At 39.9% G+C, this 22,912-nt stretch overlaps 1 protein-coding gene across 1 annotated transcript; it reads right to left on the bottom strand.

Moving 5' to 3' along the window:
- Positions 1–565: 565 nt before the first annotated feature.
- On the bottom strand, positions 566–22,099 carry tsr (Cofilin/actin-depolymerizing factor homolog tsr). Its single transcript, XM_076210220.1, has 5 exons — positions 21,944–22,099; positions 3,075–3,194; positions 2,862–2,984; positions 2,636–2,767; positions 566–1,917 (listed from the first exon to the last, which is right to left on the bottom strand). The coding sequence occupies exons 1-5, from the start codon at positions 21,944–21,946 to the stop codon at positions 1,849–1,851; spliced, it is 447 nt and encodes a 148-aa protein (XP_076066335.1). The 5' UTR covers positions 21,947–22,099; the 3' UTR covers positions 566–1,848.
- Positions 22,100–22,912: the final 813 nt, after the last annotated feature.

Genomic DNA, 22,912 nt, shown 5'->3' with positions numbered 1-22,912 from the left:
ACACCATCTTATCTATTTAAAACCAATAAACAATTTCAATCCATTTGCTTCTGCACAACACTCCTCCCAAATCTATGGCTACCTTCACTTAAATCATTTACATCTGATCAAGTCAATAGATACATGAATGGAGATAACTGTACACTTGTGAGAGAAGGGTATATGCAAAAGGATTAAATACTCAAGGGTGCTGCAGCACAAAGGGCTATTTTTCTCCCCCGTTTTACAAATTGATGCAATGCTGCTTTCCAGTGGGGTTAAACCAGCTGCTATTTGCTATGTTCAAGACTTGTTGCATTTATTTTTTGACATGAGCAGTGTGATGGACATGGGATGGGTGGTTCCAGTCATGCTTTGACTACCATCCCTTTAATACGGGAGACGAGCCATCAATACAATGCTATTCGTATTAACTACTTGTCCATGTTATTTCCATAAAGTATTAAGCACCAGCAACATTGTTCAAAGTAATTAAATTACAACATCTCTCCAATTGTTTTAGTGGGACTGATAGGCTGGTTTGGTCACCATTAGGTCCAGCAGTCAAAATAAAAAAAACAACAAATTTGTGAAAAAGAAATTTATTGAAGACATTCACATTATCCTACATTTAAATCAATACAAAACCATTTTAAGTAACAGTGATGCTGATTTACCGAAAGTAATGACCAATGATCAAGATTGAGCGCGCACTCAAAATTGGTACTTGCATTTGAGCCAATCATGGAAGAAAGTTTTACTATTTTCCTGCAATACAAAGCTTAAATACTAAAATTCCTCTAAATCACTGAGGGACTGACATAATGATAGATGCTTTGATGATAAACCTACGCAATGGAAGAGCTCAGGTAATACTTAACATCTCCCTCAAAACAGGGCAGCGCATTGTCAACCCCACGCGCTGGCCTCGGCAGTCTCCACACCACCAGGGCCAATCTTGTGTGAATAGTGCTACAACACCTGGCATGGCAATGCCAATGGTGTGTGGACTGTTCCGAGCATGGGTGACCGGGTGACGACAGGCCAGTGGTGCTTTGGTATACAAGTAGTCTGGACAAATTAGTCCCTCCCTGTCCTTAAACCAACACAGTTAAGCAGAGAGATCCCTGACAGAAGCAATATAATCCATCCAAGTCAGCCTTTGCCCGTAGGGATTGCCGATTCACTTGGTCCTGTAGTTGTCTGATTAAAAGAGTGCTTTGGATGCTGTACCCTCTCCCCCGGAACATCCTTGCCATACGTGTCCTTAGCTCAAACCCTAGACACCGCTCAAACCAAATTGAAATCAAAATAGTTAATCAAAAAAGTATAAAACAAATGTGTTGTAAGTCCCCTGATGATGATGCTTAGTAAATAGTACATAGTAATGGTATTGTGGTTTCGTGATGGTTGTGGCTTCTCCCCATACCCAATGGTTACACTGCCAACAAGAAATGACTATTTGGCAACATGACCACAAGTTTCAATCGTCATCACTGATAACTGGCGACTTTGCCCCTCCAGCCACACAGCCCCTCAACAACACTGGGCAATGGAACATGTTGAAGGGAGGGAGGTATCGTATGTAGCGTCGTGTGTGCTGGGGGTGTTGCTGTTTGCAGGCAATGGGGGGATGGGCAGATTTTATGTACGCATGGATTGCTGGATGAAACACCGTTTGTTTGCTCACTTGGTGGCCAAAACATGCTACCCACACTTCCGTCCTCCCCAGTCTGGAACAACTGCAACCTACACCGGCTCTGGATACATTTCATGGTGTTTAAAAGAGGTGAAGGTGGTGATGGTGGTAGTGGTGGAGAGGCAAAAAAACACACCAGGGGCGGTTGAAGCAGCAACAGCAGCAACACTTTATGAGCGGTCTGTGCTTCGAAGCTTCTCCAAAACACAGTCATACGAAGCTTCAGCCATGTCTGTGGCCTGCAAGAAAAAGCAATTCTGTAACACCCAAGAGGAGACCAAATTTTCATGACAAAATTGAATACCTGCATGATTAGAGCCCCTACCCCTCTTCAAATGACTGACCACTAAACTTTATTAATCCCCACATATATAACTTCTACACGAGTACAGAAGCACTGGGTTTTGCCAATAATACTAGCACAAATCAATACCCTTGCTTCTTTGCTGTCTCTAATGTTTTAATTATCCCAATTTCAACAATTTCCTCTGTTGTTTCTCAAGAAAAGCTGACTATCTACAACTGCTCTCTAAATCCTATATCCTGAAATCTTTGGGAAGACCTCAGGGCCTGTTGCAAGCCCCTATGAGGCTACACATTTCCTGTCGGTCAAATATAATGAAGCTGAAGGTCAACCTATACCTAAAATTTCACTATCTGGTAACCCACAACCCTACTTTGGTTGATGTGCACAGACCAGAGAAGTAATCTTGGACTCTGGTAAGATTGTTTCTATGTTACCATCTTAGAATAGTATATCAGGAGTAGTTGGCCCTCCCTATGAGAAGCTGGATGATATATAGTTGAAACATCTAGCATAAAAAATTGGAAACCCTGACTCTGCAGTCTATCTTGCAGGACCATTACTTAAAGGTACCTGCCACAGGTACCAGTTACAAGAAATATTTGGACAATTTGTTCCCAAATTGTCACATTGAAAACTTTTTCTAGTCTTACCTGAATAAACTTTCCAATTCCTTCCAATGCATGTTTGAGGGCATCAAAGCTGGAGGAATACAACATCTTCTTCTTAATCTTGGCAGTATCTGGGCACCAAGACATCAAGAAGAGTTTCTGCTTCTTTGAAATCTGTAAAAGCAAAGAAATTAATTTCCCCCCAAAAAAAAACTATGCATTATTTATATAATACAAATTAATTTATGAAAATACAAAACTGACTTACATCTGATGTACCCTGACATTGATGTTCATATTCAAAATCATAGAGGCCATAACGGCATTCCTGGGGGCCTACAGATTCCAGGTGTTTAAGGTAGTCATCGTACGATGCATCACGTTCTCCATACTGAAAACACAAGATTGATAATTAAACTACTGCACTGAATCTTAAAACTAATATTCAGTGTAAACAATGCCACAAATTCCAAATACAGACCTTCTCAATGTCTATAATCTTTTCATCCTTGATGTGGAATATGATAAATCTATACATCTTCCCCTTCTTGATGTCTAGGAAGGCCTGTTGGCAGGCATCAGCTACTTGTACTCCAGATGCCTATAAAACAAAGAATTCCACATTAACACCAAAAATAAATCTGGCAAACAAGTTCAGTCTTTTGTTCAGATTTTAAAGCTGATGGAATGCATTCATCAGCCACTGCACATCCAAGTTTACACTTATCCCACAATAATTCCAAGACCTTACAAACATCTTTAAATATTAACTGAAAAAATACTTTTGAACAGGTTTCAGTGCCACAATCTTAGTTCATGCCTAATTTATACACCCAACCCATTTTGCTCAACTTTTCACCATTGCAACTGTAAGTCTGCTTCCTGGTCTAAAAATACTTGCAAGTCACTGCCAAAATGCCATTCTGGTCACTCCCCCAGACTGTTGTACCCGTGTTCTCAAGATTGATCTAGATAATTAAAAATATCTCCTGTATTGCCAATCAAAATTACCCTTTACAGATTGAGTAAGTTTCACAACTGAATGTATTGATGTCCATCAAATTGCAGCCACAGCTAAGCACAGGGGAGTGGGTGTTTAATGATTGAAAACTAAGTGTTCAGGATTGCACAATTGTTGGAACTGGCTGCACACTGGCGATTTGTAAAACAAAAAGACAACATAGGAAAGTTGTATATTTACAGTGGAACAATTACTGGAAGGAAAGTACTAAAGAAACGAGGCAAATGCCTAATCAACTAGCTTAAAGTTTTTGGACAAAGATAATCAATGACCCTTTTCTCATTAACTGCACCTATTGAATTATCAAGCACAGTTCAAACTAATCACCAGTCAGATCAATTCAGTCCTGCTTATAAGAAACTGGGAACTGGCTTCCATCCTCAAAAGGATAGTTGAAATTGCAACATATACCATGGGTACATCAACATTTCTCTACAGAACTTTACACATCTACTGATACTGGATTCACACACAAAACTGGGAGCAATGCAGAATAAACAGGGCCGAATATTTCTACACAAAATTAAGACTGGAGGGGGCTACACACGAGTTTTTGGATAGGTAGGTACAATTTTCAACTGCCATCCTGTTAACCCATTCAACTCCGATGACAAGATGTCTTGTCATTTGGTCAAATAAAACAAAAAATCATAAAACACCAAAATGTTTGATCAAACACCAGAAAAATATGACTTCAATCCTCGCTTCGCTCGCGAGCGAAGCGAGGATTGACGTCATATTTTTCTGGTGTTTGATCAAACATTTTGGTGTTTTATGATTTTTTGTTTTATTTGACCAAATGACAAGACATCTTGTCATCGGAGTTGAATGGGTTAAGATAGAAAGGGCCCTTTTATTCAAGTACACACTTCATCTTCCTCTGGCAGCTACTTGACCACTTCAGTACGAGTCAAATTATCTTGTGCAGCATGGGCTGCCATATGAACAATGCATCACTTTCATTATAAAATAGTTACTGCTGTATTACTTTCTTTTACTGTGAGTAACAAACCAGTTCACAGAATCAAATATATATTATCAAGACATTAATGCCAGTTTCTTTGTGTACCCACTTGTGCCTCATGAAGCCTATGTAGGAGTCATTGTACCAAAGTGGAGTGGAGTGGAGAGGAGTGGAGGAGAGGAGAGAGAGGAAGGAGAAAAAAAAAAAAGTCATCACAATAATCCTTGCTGCCCATATTCAAACCACATTAACCTCTTCAATACAAGTCAAATTCTTGCACATAGCATAAGTTGTCTGATGTACAAGCATTCAACGATGCATAACAATACTTGTTACAAAATATAAACACCCTGACTTTATAACTATAGAGATCAAGCCTGTTCATAGAATACAGGGGGTCACTCAGTTATAACTACAAAATATAATCAAGACACCAATGCTGGTATCCTCATACACTTGTGCCTCTGCCAATGTTGAGTCCTCGTATGGAAGTAAACACTCCTCACTATATATTTGGTCTCTGGGTTATATATATATATATATATAAAAATCGCCTTTTCACATACAGTGACAACTAGTGCCTGCTCCCTTTAAAAAAGTCCAACACTAATACAAGAGTTGTATTTCCTGAACTTCCTACGGGAAACTTGGAGCCCCAGTGACAGGCTGGCCCTCAGGCCCTCCCATAAACTCTAGAAATGGTCTTGATTACCGAATTAGTGTGGGATTATTTTTATGCCAATGCCTCTATAGCAGGAGGGGAGCAGTGGTTTTCATATCTTGTGAAAGTATGGCAGAAATACAGTTGAGATAACTGTCTGGGAACCAAGTATCTGCATCTTCAGATGCAGGCGTTTCAACATGAAGATATGCAACAAGGAAACTACTCCCTTTGTTGTTTATCTTGCAGGACCATCACCAGTAGGTATTTGCAGTTTTCCCACAAATGTCTTCCCAGAGACCTATAGGGCAAAGGAGCCATTGCTAGCTGATGTGGGTTTCTAGTTTGTGGAACCAGTCAATTAAAAAAAAAAATTAATGACCAAGAGCTGACAGGTGAACAGAATTTTGGCTATAACCAGCACTTTCATCCTTAGTGACAATAGCACTTAAGGGACAAGTGTCAAGATTTTATGGAAAGTAATTGTTAACTTGGCACCTTTAGTTGGAGATCAGTCTCCCGTCACAAAAAGCTTATCCAGTGATATCACTAGGTCCTCAAATACAGGAGGGCTTCCACAAGTGCCATCTGACAGTACAGCAATTGTGGTACCAAATGGCTCAGTTTTCCGACATAAGTGCTTAATAATCATCAAATCACTGACAACCTCTGTGGCAACAGTCACTTAAGAAACCAATGGGGGCAGTTTGTACAACTGTGCTCCCATGGAACCAAACTATCATTAATACTATTTAAGCTAATCATGTAATCCTTACATTAGACAAACTGGTTCTGAAATTGTCATACTGTGCACAATTGCACAACAATTATGTTCAAGTGAAACGAATATATTCAGACAAAGCTGGTCCATATATTTAATAGCAGTTTACCGTTATAATTTCAAGACAAGGCTTGTAATGCCACACCCAACATCCATAATACCTGGCAGCTACATTGCCTGACATGACAATACCATTGTTAATATTTCTTGCATATAAGCTAGCTTATTCCATTCCTGTTCAAGTTTCAACAAGGTATTTACATTTTTGATTAGTATTAGAAAGCTCATACTAAACTCGCTAAATATCAATACCAGATTCATCCAGTCAATCCATTGCCCCAGGTCTTGCAAGAAACCCATAACTCCTGGCAATTACCACCAGATTGACCCACAAGTCAATGGACCAGCGAGACTGTACAGGATGAGGCACTGTTTACTGCATCTAGGGCATTTCTATTGTGTTGAAACCATTTCAATGCTGGGTCAAACTGAAATTAACACATGCCAGTTTTCTTGATTGTTGGAGGGATTCATATGTTGGGCTGATGTCCGAGGGAGTTTTGAGTACAAGTATGGAAGTGTCCATATGGTTTTGCAAACAGTTCATTGTAAAGTGTAGGTCATCTTAGTAGTGCTGCACCACACCCTCACCTTTTTCGTTCAGTTGGTTGTGCTTATGATGGGATAGATGGGACTGAGGATTTGTGTTAACTGTTAAGTATCATTTCCGTGTTTTGTTCTAAAGATTTTGAACAACTACGTACATAAATTCAAACTAGCAAGTTCATTTGCTACCCTTAGGTAGCAAAAGAAATGCCCACGATAAATGTACATTACTGTACAAATAGCATATTACATTTTTTTTGCAAATGAAAGTGACTGGAATGCTATCTTGCTTATTTTAAACATCTTATAAAAATTAACTTCACTTGCATAAAAATCATAAACAGTTCCAGGAATGACTATTACAAATTATCTGTAGTGTCCACTGTAGGTTATAATTTTTATGAATTTAAACTGTCAGATGAGCTAGGATTATCTAATTTGTATTTTACTCCATATTATATATATATATATATGTACGTGTTTACCTAATTGTAGTACAGTATACAGAAAATGAGCAAAGCTCTTTGGGTCCCTTCTGTTCTAATTTTCTAACATACCTAGACTCAAATTCATGTATGGTTCCAACTTAATCTATATTAGATTTCCAATTATCATTTAGATTTGAACTTACGTATTGTTTGAGCTTGGGCTATATCACCTAAGCTATTCCCATTTTTATACAAAGCCAAGATGATAGCAACAGCCATGAACAATTCTCAAAAAGACTCAAGTCACCGAGCACACTTCAAGGCTACAGCACGTTGTTTCGTTTTCTTCGAACACTCATTTCGTCCTAAAATTGCACGTTAGAGGGCTTGCCAAAATGAGAGGATTCAGTGAAAACGAGCGACTGCTATAGCCATGAAGAGTGTGCTCAGATTCTAGGAGTCCTTTTGTGGCATTGTTCATGACTCAGTTGTTAGCATCTTGGCTTCGTGATTATGTCATCTCAGGTCAAGGCTTGAATCCCTTGGCAAAACTTAAAACTTCAATTGGCGTAAAAAAAAAAAAAAAAAAAAAAAAAAAAATATATATATATATATATATAAATTTTGTCTTGTATGCCCACATGCATTATATTAAGTCGAGGAGAGTAAATTTCCCCTATGCAAATTGTACGGTGTAACTCCGTGACTGGCAATGGTCTTCTGGCACTTGCACAGATTTCTCTGGGAAGAAACATTGTACTATCTTCTGCTGTACCAGTGTGGGGATCATTTCCATGTTACCAGCTGAAAGTGGTAGGGAAAGGCAAGCAGTCATTCATTGTCTGTTAGCTCTGGTCTAGGCCAGTGTCAACCCCCTCTGGTGTCCAGGTTTGGGAAATTGACTGCTTTGCTGCTCTTCTTACAGGACAATTACCACATGCAGGTACCCACCCATCATTGGTACCTGTATTACCATAAACTCTTAAAAACTAAACTTGACTACAGATCCACATCACAGTATGACAAGACTAGGTAGGTCAAACACCACCAGAGGCGCCACCGTCGATGACGAGCACAATAGCGCGTCATTTTATGCGCACGCCGTTCAAATGGCCAAATTTACATACCGCGGGAAATTTAATTAATAAAAATGTTGCGTGAGTGTATTTACTACGATCGTAATAAATTTCAAACATTCACATCATCAGTTACATGTCGGTCAATAAAAACATTAGATAAACATGGCGGCCTGCATTCAGCAGTATATCAAAAATTGGTATATGTTTCAACGTAAAAAATGAGCTAACAAATTTATTGTGCGGGCAACTGACCATAATTAACCAAAACTACTAGTATCGTGGATTATTCTAATACCAAAATAAAGTCAGTATGTTACGGTAGAGCTGAGAAATTGGTTGTTAAAATTAGTTTTTTTTTCTATCGGGTCGGATTATCGGATAACAACATCAACATCCATCCCGCCATCTTATCTATCACTGGTGATATGGACCAAACTTCACTCTATTAAGTTTCTTACTATTATGTTATTAGTGTAATAGACTTATAGTTGAATTATTTTAAATATTTCCTTTAAAATGTGTGATTTTCATGTAATTTGATCGAAGAGAAGTTACGTTTTCATCCTCCGTAATGTTACGGACCACAGCTACGATTCGTCCTGCCCGCTATCTATGATCACTGGTGGTATGGATCAAACTACACTATTAAGTTTGTTACTATTGGGTTATTAGCGTAATACCTTGCATATAATTGAATTATTCAAATTATTTTCTTTAAAATGTGTGATTTTCATGTAATTTTACGGTATTCGTAGCTGTGGTGGGTAATTTTGCAGAGGATAAAAACGTAATTATATGATCAAATTACATGGAAATCACACATCTTATAGAAAATAGGTCAAATAATGCAACCATATGCTAATTTTTTATATAAAATTGTGCCTGTCAGTAAAAACCGTCATTGTTTACGTTTGATCGGCGATCAGTCAGACCGCACGTTTCGGCCCGATTTCCTCGGACAAAATAGGCCCGATTTAATTCCATTCAAAATGCAATATCTCGAGAACTAGGACAGCTAGATGGATAAATCAAATTGCATTATACTCATAGCGACTTTTTCCATCCCATGAGAACTACTTCAGCTCAAATATCAGGAATTCCATTTTCATATTGACCTAGCTAACAAGACCTACAAACAACTGGTCATACCAAAACTAACCAAACTACCTACCATTGATCAGTATGGGTGATTATTTTATGCAAGAGCTCTCAAAACTACACATCACTTAAACAACTAACCTAAAGTAGCAAACAACCTAAGCAGTATTCTAAAACTTCAATGGACCCAAAACCCCATGTCAATTCCATAAAAACTATAGCAAACCATTTTGCAACTACCTACCAAATTCTAAACACCAATTTCCAGAAAGAAACCTATCAGGACACTTGCAAGTCCAGAATTGTATGGGCACATTCATATCTAGGTCAACACCTTGCATTCAAATATAAGCAACAACTGGGTTAGCAAATTTCAATATCACTGGATTCAACCACCCAAAAACAAATGGCATGTCATGGCTCATGGGTGTCCTGTATGCTTCCGAGAAATAGCTAGCAACTTATGGAACTAGTGTCATGAGAGGTACCCTGGACAGGTCTCCTGCAAGAAATCCAGGGTAACATACTCATGCTAACTTATGTCTATGCAAGTGAACCTGCCATTTTAAGCATTTCATCCCATCTCCTAATGCCCTGCCAACGTGTACAACAAGGGACTAGAACACTTCTCCCTTCCCAGCAGCGTACCAATCTTGTAATTACAGGATTGGAGCTATGCCCAGTGCTCCCTCTCTTTTCAAATGTTACTTCACTTTTGCAGGGTGTATCAGGGGATTGGAGATGGTTAAAGAAAATGGAGAGAAGTGGGAGGTAAGCCAGATATTTGCTTATGACACTACACTCATGGCAGGATCAAAGGGGATAAGGAAGTTAGATAGTTTGGGAAGGTGATGAGAAAGTTGAAGGTAAATACAAGTAAAAGTAAGGTGATGATGTACAAGAGGAGAGGATGGCAGCAATTTGGAAGAGTTAATATTAAAGAAGAGGCTGGAGGATGTAGATAGTTTTAGATACTTGGAGTCACATGTGGCAGGAAAGGGAGTAGAGGTAGATTGCAGGTTGAGAGAAGCAAGTGTCTTGGGGGATTAAAAAGTACAAGAAATAGACATTTGGGAATAGATGCTAAGAGGGGATTGTATGAAAGGGCTATTGTGCTGACAGCACTGTATGGGGTAGACATGGAACATAAGAGGAAAAGTATGTGCTTGAGATGTCAGAGGTATTGTAGGGGTTGCAAGGTTGGAGAGAAACAAGGTGAAGAGGGGGGGGAGAGAAAGGAAATGATGGAAGATAGGGTTGATGAAAGTACTGGGATGGTTTGGAAACATGGAGAATGAATGAAGACTAGTAAAAAGTGTGGGAGGCAGGTGGATGGCCAGAGTAACATACGAGGACAACCAAGGATGTGATGGATGGGGAATAAAAAGGGTGTTGAGCAAGTGGGGGGATTGTAAGAGGTTGTTGCATTTTATAGGTAGGATTGTTTATAAAACATAGCCGAGCAAACTGACCTAGTCTTTCCGTCTTGTGTAGATGAAATTATTAAACAAAAGCCAGAAGCTTTATATTGCTGATACGACATTCCTTTGTAACCTAAGTGAGAATTATGCAGACTAAGATTATTCTAAGAAAATATTGCTGAATAGATCTGTAACAAATCTGATGGGCAAAAGGGAAAAAATTCACTTGGTTCACGACTGTAAGATCACACCCTCTGGAGAGGATCTTAAAGTTAATGATTGAAAAACCTGTCGCTGCAAACCTCATTAGGATTTTGCACACATGCTCTCAGGATGTTCCTTTGCCAAGACTTCAAGAGCACAGAGCACGCTGTATGAGAATTTGGAGATATGGAAAACTACTTCACTTGTTCTCCTGGACAGAAGAATGCAACTAAAAGAAGCGAGTTGCCATATACAAAAGCGAGGGCAACAAGGGTGATTCGAGTGGCTAGTGTTGACAGGATGTCTATTGAGGAAGGGAGAAGGCAAAAGACAAGGGCGAGTGGAGAATGACTATGGACAACACCGATACATGGAAGAGTGTTTATATGCATGATATTTTGATGCAGTCTGAAGGGATACCTCCCATTTTTTAAGTTACTGCACGAGGGGACAGAGAGGGAGATTTTCTTTTTCTTTTAAATTAAATGACGTGGCTTTGTTGTGCATGTGATGTCTTGCTGCATTGTTTGACCCATGGCAGTGGGCAAGATGCAAGGATGAGTCATCCAGGAGGAGCAAAGATGAGAGGGAGGGGTAGTGAATGGGTGGGAATGAAATGGAATTCTGCCTATTGATTTCAGGTACCTCCCTTGTAAGAAGGATAAAGCCCTTAGTATATGCATGTACTTCACTTTCATTCAAGTCCTCCATCCGTATAATTTTCTTAATCTTCAAATTAATGTATCTAGTTTTCCATCATCCCATGCTAATATAATTCTCTTTTCCACATTTCATGGTTCTACAAATGCCTATACTACTCTCCCAAAGCAGGCAATTCTAGTTTGTAGTTCTTATATCAATTCCCTTTAATTTTTTCTTTACCCCCACCTCGTTAAATTTGATCTTCAATTCCTGGGTCCATGCACAGACATTATCTAGATTGTCATGTAGCAATTTACAATCCTTCACTTCTTGTGATCTTACCACCAGAACTGGTTGTTAGCTAATGCATTTGCTCTCTCACTTGTCCTTTAGCCATGGTGTTAAAATCAAAGGAAAATCAACATTTCTTTCAAGGCCATCACTTTATATAATCAGTTCATCTTTCACATAACATTCTATTACCTGGAAAGCAGTCCTTGACTGACATTGGTAAACCTCAATTGTACATTAATTTCAAATACAGAACACAGCAGCATGCACCTAGTGCATTGGGAATTTAACCTCAAGTTTCCAACAAAAACCACTTCATACATCCTATATATATGCATTATGATTATAGACACTCCTCAATTAAGCATTACTAATTTCAAATACAGAACACTACAGCATGCACCTAATGCATTGGGAATTTAACTTCACAAGTTTCAAAATATTTCATACATACTATGCATTACAGGCACTTGTCAATTGTCTGTAAATGCTGGATTGCCTCAAGATCTAGTGCTGTGAAATAGCATTACAACACTTCTACAACTGAGCAAGGTGGACAGGTACAATAGATTCTGTAATATTTGCTGAAAACTTGTCACTGCCTATGAGCTGCAAAATATTCAGTGGTATGGCGAGAGAACGTTTTGCTCAGGTGCCAAATTAGTTTCACTACATAGGAAATCAGCAGCCCCACAGTGGGTGGTAACAGTCCCTAGGCTCTCCTACAGATCTATGAAGAAACCTTTGATTGACATCTGTTGTACAAGTGTATAACTGTAACCAGCTTAAGATGATAGGGGAAGGGGAACATTCACAGGGTGTCTGCTATATGAAAAATAAAGAAATACAGTTGAATTTATTGGAGATCTTAGACCTAGTCCAGACAGTACCACTGCTTACTCAGGTGCTCAAGGTCTTTTAACCATGAATTGATATGCCAAACAAGAAAATTTACAGAAGTGAGAAAGTATAAGAAGACCAAGATTGGTGTGAAGATTCCATGCAAGAAATAAAAATCTTACTTTAGAGCAAACTTTTGCAACCTAAGAACTGCAAACACGTTCAAAACTATACTACCACTAATCTAATGTGTAAGACACCAGGATAACACCATCCACCCAGTGGACTGGAATAAGGCAGTTTATGCGAACAGATAGGATAAACTGTCAGGAAGAAATTGTTATTTGACAGTCAAACATAGAACAAAAGGAGAATTTCCACCCCACTCTCCAATGCAATTATTTACCATCATGAGAAAGGCTTTATGCCATTCAGACTTGCCCAAGCAATGACTGTCTACAACTCCCCCATCCCTTCTAAGATTTCTATACACTTTTGTATTCATTGGTTTATGAAAAAGATCCAAGTGAAAGTACATTCAATAAAGGTTTCATACTCTTATTGCATTTAATCTGCTAAGGTTTCTATACAACATTCATTGGTTTATGAAAAAGCTCCAAGTGAAACCGTACATTCAATAAAGGTTTCATTCTCATATTGCATTTAATCTGCTAAAATGGTTGGCTTTTGCCATCTAACCCAACCATGGGTTGACACTGGAAATCCAGGAGAAATGGAAGTTTCAATGCAAGTTATTTTTCAGTTTGCACACTATTTGGCCTCGAGTTTTTAAACATTGCCAGATGTTTGCTCATCACCCAAGCACATCACTGGTTTCCAAACATTCATTTTATGACATGGAGGAAATTGACAAAAACGAACAAGATACTCCACGAATTGGTAAAGGGGAAGTTACCGGTCTTCAGAAATCATGCTGAAAGTACTGTACATTATAGTATGGAGAACATTAATTACATTTTACAAAATAAATTGCAATACTGGGTGGACGCATGGACATGCAGTGCAGAACATGGAAACTTGTCAGCTGTTTAACAATGGATCAATATATTTCCATAATTAGAGCAAAGAGGCTCACCAAAATGTTGACCCCCCTGATGGCAGTGGTCCAATTAATTGGTTAGCAACAGTTCATTGTGTAAATGCACAAAATTTCCAGACAGGACACTGCAGTCAACAATAATGGAGTTTTCACTATCAAAGTTACAGCTATGTGGAAGCATTGAATACTATACATTGAGGAAATAACATTGCATTTATGCTAGGCCTGAAAATTGGTGGGTAAGGAGGTACAAGACTTGTAACATGCACATCAAATAGACATTTGTACTGTGGCAAACTGGTCGACCTCATTCCAAAGTATTGTTGACTGCAGCCTTACAGATATCCAATCAAGCAATAACGGATGGGATGTAAATTTAAATCTATAGGAACACTACAAAACGACCCAGCACGAGGGCGGCATGATGTGGCCAGGTAGTAGTAATTCTTCCTTCTCAGGATTTGTGCTATAACCAATGCTAAATTTTTGTATATGCAAGCTGAAAGATAAGTTCATTCTTCTGATGTTCCAGACCATATAACATGCTTGTGAAGGACTGGACTATCTCTCAACTTGTGCAACTACTGGTAAGCAAGGCAGACCATTTGCTACCCTGTGGGTTTGTTCCTGTCAATCTACTACCCATGTGAAAGTTAAAAATAAAGAAAAACAAAAGGAGAAGTAGAAGCAGCAGAAGAAAAAGCAGAGGAGGAAGAATTACCATGACAATGTGAATGTTTGAATTATGCCCTGTTCAACCAAGACATGCCCCAACAGAAATACCCAATACACTGTTTATGGATTCTGTTCCAATATCTTCATTAGGAGTAATTCAATTCTCTGGCTGTCCCACAACCTTACTGACCCGCAAATGGTCCCAAGGGACCTACTTACACGGCTTGATCCAGAACCTCCTTGAGGCCTACTGGTGGGTCAAAGCCTCCTTGAGAAAACATGTGCAGTTCACCGGCAATGACTAAGCTGCACCTCAGCCAGCCACGTGATGATGAACACTGGATTCAGAACATTTTGCCTCATTTCCCATGCATCACACCTGACCTTGCACAAATTAGGAGCATGGGTCATGACCTGCTCGTGTATAAAGGCTGGACGAGTGCCGAAGATGCAGATCAGCTTGGAGCATCATACATGAGCCTGCATCGCTTTCTCACCTCCTCCCCCCTCCCCTGCAAGCAGACCAAGTTGGGACAACTTGAAACTCATCTACTCCCTCACTGTCCCTCCACCCTTAGAAGTTTATCATTATTGGCACCCAACATTCAAACAAATTCCCTCCAGAGTTTGCCTCAACCAGCCCAATATTGTTGGGTACCTCATTAGGCTGGTGGGCAGCAGTGGCAGCCAATCTGACAGACAAGTGACAGCAGCCAATTCGGCTCTTGCACGGGATGTTGATCTGGTGGTAGTCAAGCGGCAGAGCTGGGGATTGGGAGTGAGGACTACTAACAATCTCAGTTTCTACTCTTAGGTCATAACTAGTACAAGGATTAGGGCAACCTCTGACTTGCCCCAGATTCTAGGTAAATCCAACCACAATGGAAATAAGCTTACATGCTTTTTTTTTTGTAATATCATTGGCATTTGTAATTATTATTTTGAACTTTGTGTTCTTTTCCTTTTCTGCACTTCATGTATATCAACTCATATTTTTGCTCATCCTGGATGACTGGTCATCCCTGCATCTCTCCCACTGCCCTGGGTCAGAAGCAGCTTTGCAATTTTATTTCTTTGGATTCATTTCAAACAACTATAATGGACTGGCAAACCAAACCAATTCCAGAAAATGTGGCACATGCATGGCATTTACAGGTACAACTAAACAAGGGGATTGGTTGTCTTTTTCCTGCAACTTCAGCTCTCAACCAGGAATTGAAGATACATCGAATTCCTCCATTCTCAACCCCACCCCTAACCTGGCTACCTTCCCCTCACTTTACTCTTCATTTCCAACTACACCACTGAACTTCATTCTGTATCCCAATTACCCATGGCCTGTTCTGATTTACGACTCATTTTATTATGCATGAAATCTGTCAACCCAGACAACTAAAATTCTATTCTAATGATCTTTTCAACCCTCACCTATGACTGGAATATTGATGGCCACATTTCTGAACCATATGACCAAATTCCACTTCTAAAATATAGATACATATACTTCAAGGGCTTTTTCCCTTTACAAGGGAGGTAGTCAAAGGCATAAATCAACTCCCAGCTATTTCATCACCACCCCTCTCACTCCTTTTCTTTGCTTCCCCTGGATGACAAGTCATCCCTGCCTCTTGCTCACTGCCCTGGGTCAGAAGCAATGTAACAAGACAGTACATCCACAACATGGCCTCTTCATTTAATCAGAGGCCCCCATCCCCTCATGTAGAAAAAGAGAAGACTGGGAGAAATCCCTTCAGGCTGCATCAAAATATCATTCACACACACTCCCTCACCACCCCCATGTATCACAGCATCATACACAACCATTCTCCACTCCATCTTCTGCCTTTGACAAAGATTCCCTTCTTTCCCAATGCCCCTTTTACCCTATCTATCCATCTCATCCTTGGCTGCCCCTTTATGTTCACTCCCTTCATATCTGCCTTCCACACCTTTCATTAATCATTCTTTCCATGTGGCTAAACCATCCCAATACTTTCATCAACCCTATCTCCAAAATCCCTTCCCAACCCTGTTTTCACCTCGTTTCTACATCCACATACTTCTCTCAAGCATTTCATCTCATTCAAACTATGTACAGACACTCCTTAACATACGTTTTAGTTATATTCCGAACGTAACATGAAAATGAACGCAAGTTGTTACTGTACGTTCCAGTAATGTACGACTGTTTATACTGTACTATACATCCATAAATTCTATTACTGTATCTTATAAAACACCCCTAAATCATTAATTATAAATATAACATTGTAAAATAATAACATTAATTTCAAATAAATTAAATTCAAGCAACAAAGTGAGATGGTGGAGGAGGAGGAGGTAAGGCACGTTCAGTCTGTCGTTTGTGCCATGTAAACAATGGATGCAGCATCATGCTTAAGTATCGTTTAAATGTCTCGTACTACGGAGAGCGCGCTAAACTCAAATTCACTTTTTTTTTTACAGTCAGTTCAAACGTAAAATCAAAAAAATGTAAAACGAATGAACATAAGTAGAGGAGCGTCTGTACCATGTTTCTGCCCCATGCAGTGCTGTCGGTACAATCGCCCTTTTGTACAATCTCTTTAGCATCCATTCACAAATGTCAACACTTTTTAATCCCCCAATGCATTTACTTGCTTTTCTCAATCTACATTCTACCTCCTCCATCCCCCCCCCCCAAGTATCAAGCTATCCACTCCCTCCAGTATCCACTTGATGCTTACTTCCAATTTGCTGTCCTCCTCTCTCCTTGTATATCTTGCCACCTTACTTTTACCCACATTTACCTTCTTTTGCACACCTTCCAAAACTCCCTCACTAACTTCTTTAATCCCTCCTCCGATTCCTCAATAAAATGTACATCTGAGAAACCATTCCAAGGTAGTAATCAATGCAAATCTTCATTTCCTTCATCCTCTTCTTTGTTCATACAGAATTCTGAATAGACAACCCTACTTGCTATATTAATGACTAACTTTCCTATTTTTGCACGATCAAGTGATCAAACCAAATTTCAAGCTACTGCAATTCCAGCCTTTTGCTTGTTGCTGGTTACCTGCTAGCTGCAGTTCTGCATACAAAACCTGGGCCAACCAATTGATTGCTTAATACACTCAAAAAACTCAATTGTACTGCTGTCTGTATATAAAAATACAGCAAGTGCTGCCCTCTTATTGCAAGATGCCTATAACAAGTTCTCTACAAGAATTGTGGGAAAATTTTACAACTTAAAATGTTATTTTCCAGATCAATACACCACTTTCAAGCAATGACCCCTTGTGGTCGAGAGCCAGGAAGCACTGGCATGTTCAAGGATAGTCTTACATAGGTCAGTTGACTAAGATTTAATCGATTTAATCCATTACCCAAGACACTTTCAAATAGGATTGCGAGGAAATTGGGTACAAGTTTCCCCTATTCCAATTATACTATCTGGTAACCAGCAGCTACACCAATATCAAGGCTTGGTGAAAAGTACATCTCTATGATTATGCTCGAACTCAAGGTTGTCCCCAAGCCTTTGATTACTCTTGGAAGAGATCTGTCACCTGCATGTAGGGCTTCAGTCACTTACAAAAAGCAGTAAGACAAGTGATGGCCAGTAGCATGTTTTTGTGTGAAAATAAAGTGTGGGGCAATGGTTTCATGGGAATTGACTTGGCAGACCATCCAATGACCATTCCCAGAAAGAATGGAAAGTAGATTATGGGAGAGTGGGGGGGGGGGGGAGAAAGACAAAAGAACAGGGGAGGACATGCAGGGATAGAGGGAAAGGGGGATGTAGAGGGTGCATGGAGGAGAGGGACAGGGGGTGGTATAGGGTGCATGGAGAAAGAAAGGGTCAGATATGACAACTACAGTCACATCACAATGCACAAGATGAACCCCTTCAGCTGGTGGGGAATGATGCATGGTGAACATAAAGGTGACAAGCTAAGCAAACAATTACAATGCAAACTACTGTTCCTCACACTAACACCCAGTTTGACCAAATCCACTGTACAATGCCACCATATTATAGAACAGTTCCTCCAAATTTTACAATTTCTATACTTTAGAAAGAAAGCAATAATCCAACTCCAGTAAAAGCCAAACAATGCACCTTAGCAACTCCATTTCAAACAATACCTTTGGCTCACATGAGCATACAACCCTATGAGCATATGGTGGAAGGTACGAGTGGAAGAGGAAGAGGGGGTCCAGGAGAATGAGACAACTGCAAAATGAGCAAAGTAGGTGGGGGGGGGTGTGTGTGCACAGCAAAGGGAGGGGAGATTGGGAAGGACAGCACAGGGTGGGAGGAGTAAGAATGGGTGAAAAGCTAGGGGGGAGGAGGCAGGGAAGAAGGACGGGAGAAGGGGAGGGAAGGAGAGCGAGGAGGAATGACAAGGGGTAAATGAAAGGGGGTGGGGGGTTGGACCAGAGTTATAGTTCAGGTTATTATTGCATGAAGTGGAGCCAGATGGAGTTTCACTGGGTGCAGAGTGGAGTACAAGTTATGGGATCAGCATTCTCTTGGTCAGAGATGAGTCAGATCAAGATGCAGCATGACTGGCATGCATGGGTCAAGTCTGGAGGAGTAGAGAAAGGCCCCCGCCCCCTCCCCTAAATAAAACAGGCACAGTCAATACCCCATTTGGAGTGTGTTGGTGGGCATGTAGTCACTGATCACCTTTACTTGAAATACGAATACAAAAATCTATACCTATTTATATATCGACAAGCTTCTTCCCCCCCTTAAAAGGGATGTAGTCACCCAAGGTACACCCATCAGTTTCTTTTTTGTGGAGAAAAGGGTCATCCTTGTCCCCTGTCCAGGTCAGAAGCAATGCAACAAAACAGCACAATCATATTAGGGCCTGCAGATTTATTTTCATTGAAGACAGGATGTGAAGCGTCCCACAATACTACCTACAAGCAGGTGGTCACCATATTTACTGAAGGACAAGCTATAGTAGTTGTGCTGAGGAGAGCAACCAAGATGGTACCAAAACAGAGGGAATTAACTTATGGAGAGATTGAAGATACAGAGACTACCCACACTATTGTATGGATGGGCATGAGGTGACATGATCAAACCTCATCTAGAGAGTACGATATGGAAGTATGTCAAAATATTTTTGTACTATGGAAAAAGACCGGAGGGCATCTTATGAAAATAGTTAAGTATAGGTCAAGTTTAAATAAAAGGAAGAACTAGTTTTGTAATAGTAAATAATTTGAATGCATTACCCCTGCATGCAATACTCAAAATATCAAATTTGAGTAATCAATCTGGTCAAAGCATGGGGTAAACATGATTATATATAACCAATTCAATATACTAAAATTGATACCTCCACCACCACTTTTATATTTCAAGGCCCAGAGCTGGATACACAAGCCTGAGCTTGGCTTCTTTCAGAAGATTACTGCGAGATACAGTCAGAAATTGAAACAAAGGTCCTCTAATTTCTACCATGAAGGCTTGAGCACTATAGCATGCAACTGCCTTGAACAACAAACTTTCACCAACTTCAAATGCCACCCTTCAGTACCTAGAAATAGTGCTATCAAGAACAAATGAACTACAGGCTAAAATTACCATTAACAGACCTACAGCTAGAGGCACCAACTATTCAAATCCTTCATATGGATGTCATATCTACACTAAAACTATCCTTCACACCTGTCCCAAACCTATGAATAAATTTATATATCTTGAGGGCCCACATTACTTTGTTACTTATGAGGGGCATTCCCAATGGTTTGGAGAACCAAATTCCTTTGAACAATGCCAACACTGCCCCCCCCACCCCCAACTTTCATCTCTCCACCATGAGGCTGTATTTAGTACATTTTATTCTTAATAAGGTCAGGTTATTTCATGCAGCCAAGTTGACTGATTGGAATGGGCTCTCAATTGATCAACATACCCTTCAGGCCCAAGTCCACCACTGAACTCTTTGCACTCTCCAGCTGTTGACCAAAAAATGACTATCATAGTATGGAAGAGATCCCTCCAAAACAATGGAGAGAGAGAAGGGATAAGTGTATGTGTGTAAATTGAGAACATTACTAGCATGGCTGTATCCTGCAAATCTAAACCATTCAGCAAAAACTATCGTGAGGAAATGGGGAATTTAATTTTTTTTTTACCAATCCAGGTGCCTGGCACAAGGGAAGTTTATTCAAGCATCACGTGAACCAATTTTCACTTTTTTTTTATCATTTGTAATATCTTCTACAGAATTTTATATTTAGTACATATACCAATTGCTATTTCCCCCTTACAAGGGTGTTAGAAAAAAAGGGCATAGTAACCACTCCCACCCATTCCATCCCTATATGCTCCACTCCCCTCTACTCTTCCCTCCCTCTTTTCTTTGTTCCTGGATGATCATAATGGGTCATCCCTGCATCTCACCCACTGCCCTGGGTCAAAAGTGGTGTTAGCACGACAGGTATCCGTTTGCATGATTCTGGAAAAAAACAAAAAAAAAAAATCCAACTCCTAGTAACCAATTGTGCTCCGGGCATGCCCTACCAAATTTATGGAGTGCCCATCCCGGGACCAACTTTTGGTCACTACTCCAGCTAAACTCAAGCCATACTAGGTATCAAAATTTCAATCTTTACATTATCTTCCATATCATGCTGGACATTGCTTCCGAGATATGTGGCAAGGCTCCCCCCCTAATCTGACGTTACATTCTGGATTAGCATGAAACAAGATGATACATCCCTCTTGGTATCCTTATGCACCCATCTCCTGCATGAAATAATAGGAGCACCACGTGCTATTTGAGGGCGGGGTTCACGAGTCTCCTACCCTGTTACATCAAAATCCCGACATCAACCTTTTTCTTTACTACACTCCTATACACCCAGCAGCCTATCATGCAACTACCGGCAAGTCGCACCTACATTTCTGCCTATCGAATGCAAATCCTACCAAACTATTTCCACAATTTACCTTATAAGATCACACTAGTGCGAACTATAAGAATGGCACAATACTAATACATGTATATTAATTCTGCAAGGCATATTTTAAGCTCCTTGCAGGCATACTACCTACCCTGATGCATTTTATATACCAGGGTTACTGTATTGTCACTTGCCCGTCTACCTCGCTCCTCCCCGCCCACCACCAACCACCTACCCTCTCACCACAATTTTTATACGTCATATAGATCACTGTATATCTGTGCTTCCTTGAACACGTAGACTTGAGACGTCTGCCGAGCATTATGTCCCTCTAGTCCGTAATACCCTTGTGCCAAATGTCACACTGCTTTAACCGGTCTTCCCCACCACTTACAGGAACGCAAACATTATCATCAGCAATCGCTCAGAAACATGAACATGCGTTGGTAGCTACTCAGGGAAGAGATTTGTTAACTTTTGTAATTATTTAAAGAAATATACAACATTTCAGTTCACCGGTAGCCAAGACTGCCTTCATCAAACCGGCATATTTTCTCCCATCATGTTTCCTTCAGGAAGCTCACAAATTAATGGCACTGTACACTATATTTCAGTTCATATAAACTATCGCGACTCATTTTCCCAAGAAAAAATCATTTACACTCACCATTGTTAACTACCCTAAACACAAAACCTCACGACTGACGCACGACTGAACCTCCTTCGAGTATCAGCGAAGGGGCGGAGGTGATGTTATGTATTCCTCCGCTGAAAGACCAAGTGTGCTATAACCTTAACGCTGATTGGTCAAAATTCGCCATAGTAGGTTCTTACTGGTCGCCATCTTGGATAGTCGGCTACAAGCTTTGGTATGAGCTACCTGATTCGCCTTCTCCCTATGATCATACCTTCACGAGTTAGAAAGGCTTTTCTCATTGGTTGATTTGAGGCGTCCAAAGGGATTTCAAGAACTCTAGACCAATAAGAAATCGTGGTACAGGCAATGAAATGTCACAATCATTGTAACTTCTGCAGTACATAATGTATCTATACAATTTACTGTAGTTTCATAGGTAGAGAGTCAGGTATATAGAACATTGCGCTACAATGGAAAAGTCATAAAATCAATATAATTTTTTCGAGAGCGATCTACTTGGCGAGGTCTTCATGATCAAACCTCTAGATATGTAAAGTCAACCTATTTCTACTAAAAAGAGCTCTTTGCACAAGACAACTTCACATGTGGTTCTTTAGGCCTTCTTATACACAGAAATGCTTTTATTATATATATGTTTATTTTCCTATGTATAGATATAACCGAACGCATCATCTTCGTTCAGAACGAAAATAAATGGAAATAGTGAACAGTACAGAACGTCGTCACATAGGCCAATCCAGATTTGAAACAGAGGATATTGCCATATATGGTCAAGTTGGAATTGGGGAGAGCAGTCCTCGGGGGCACAGTATTCCTTGTTTACATCACTTTTTGGTGTTTTGCATCATAATTCATCATACCAGTCGAGTGATAATTCATTTCACAACAGGAAAAATTAAAAGGTATACAACATACGCTGACCTAAAAATTATGAGATAAGTCAAGGTGCGCGAAACAAGGGAGAAGTAAAGATGACTC

The sequence above is a fragment of the Oratosquilla oratoria genome, chromosome 27 (genome assembly GCF_046742065.1).
Source record: "Oratosquilla oratoria isolate Oo_2021 chromosome 27, ASM4674206v1, whole genome shotgun sequence".
Taxonomy (NCBI): domain Eukaryota; kingdom Metazoa; phylum Arthropoda; class Malacostraca; order Stomatopoda; family Squillidae; genus Oratosquilla; species Oratosquilla oratoria.
Note: the sequence above shows the minus strand (reverse complement) of the source record. Positions and strands in the feature narration are given on the sequence as shown.

Coding starts and splice junctions, on each gene's coding strand:
- tsr (XM_076210220.1), bottom strand. Junction 2,985..3,074: donor AGATTATAGACATTGAGAAG/GTCTGTATTTGG, acceptor TTGTGTTTTCAG/TATGGAGAACGTGATGCATC. Junction 2,768..2,861: donor AATGTCAGGGTACATCAGAT/GTAAGTCAGTTT, acceptor TTGCTTTTACAG/ATTTCAAAGAAGCAGAAACT.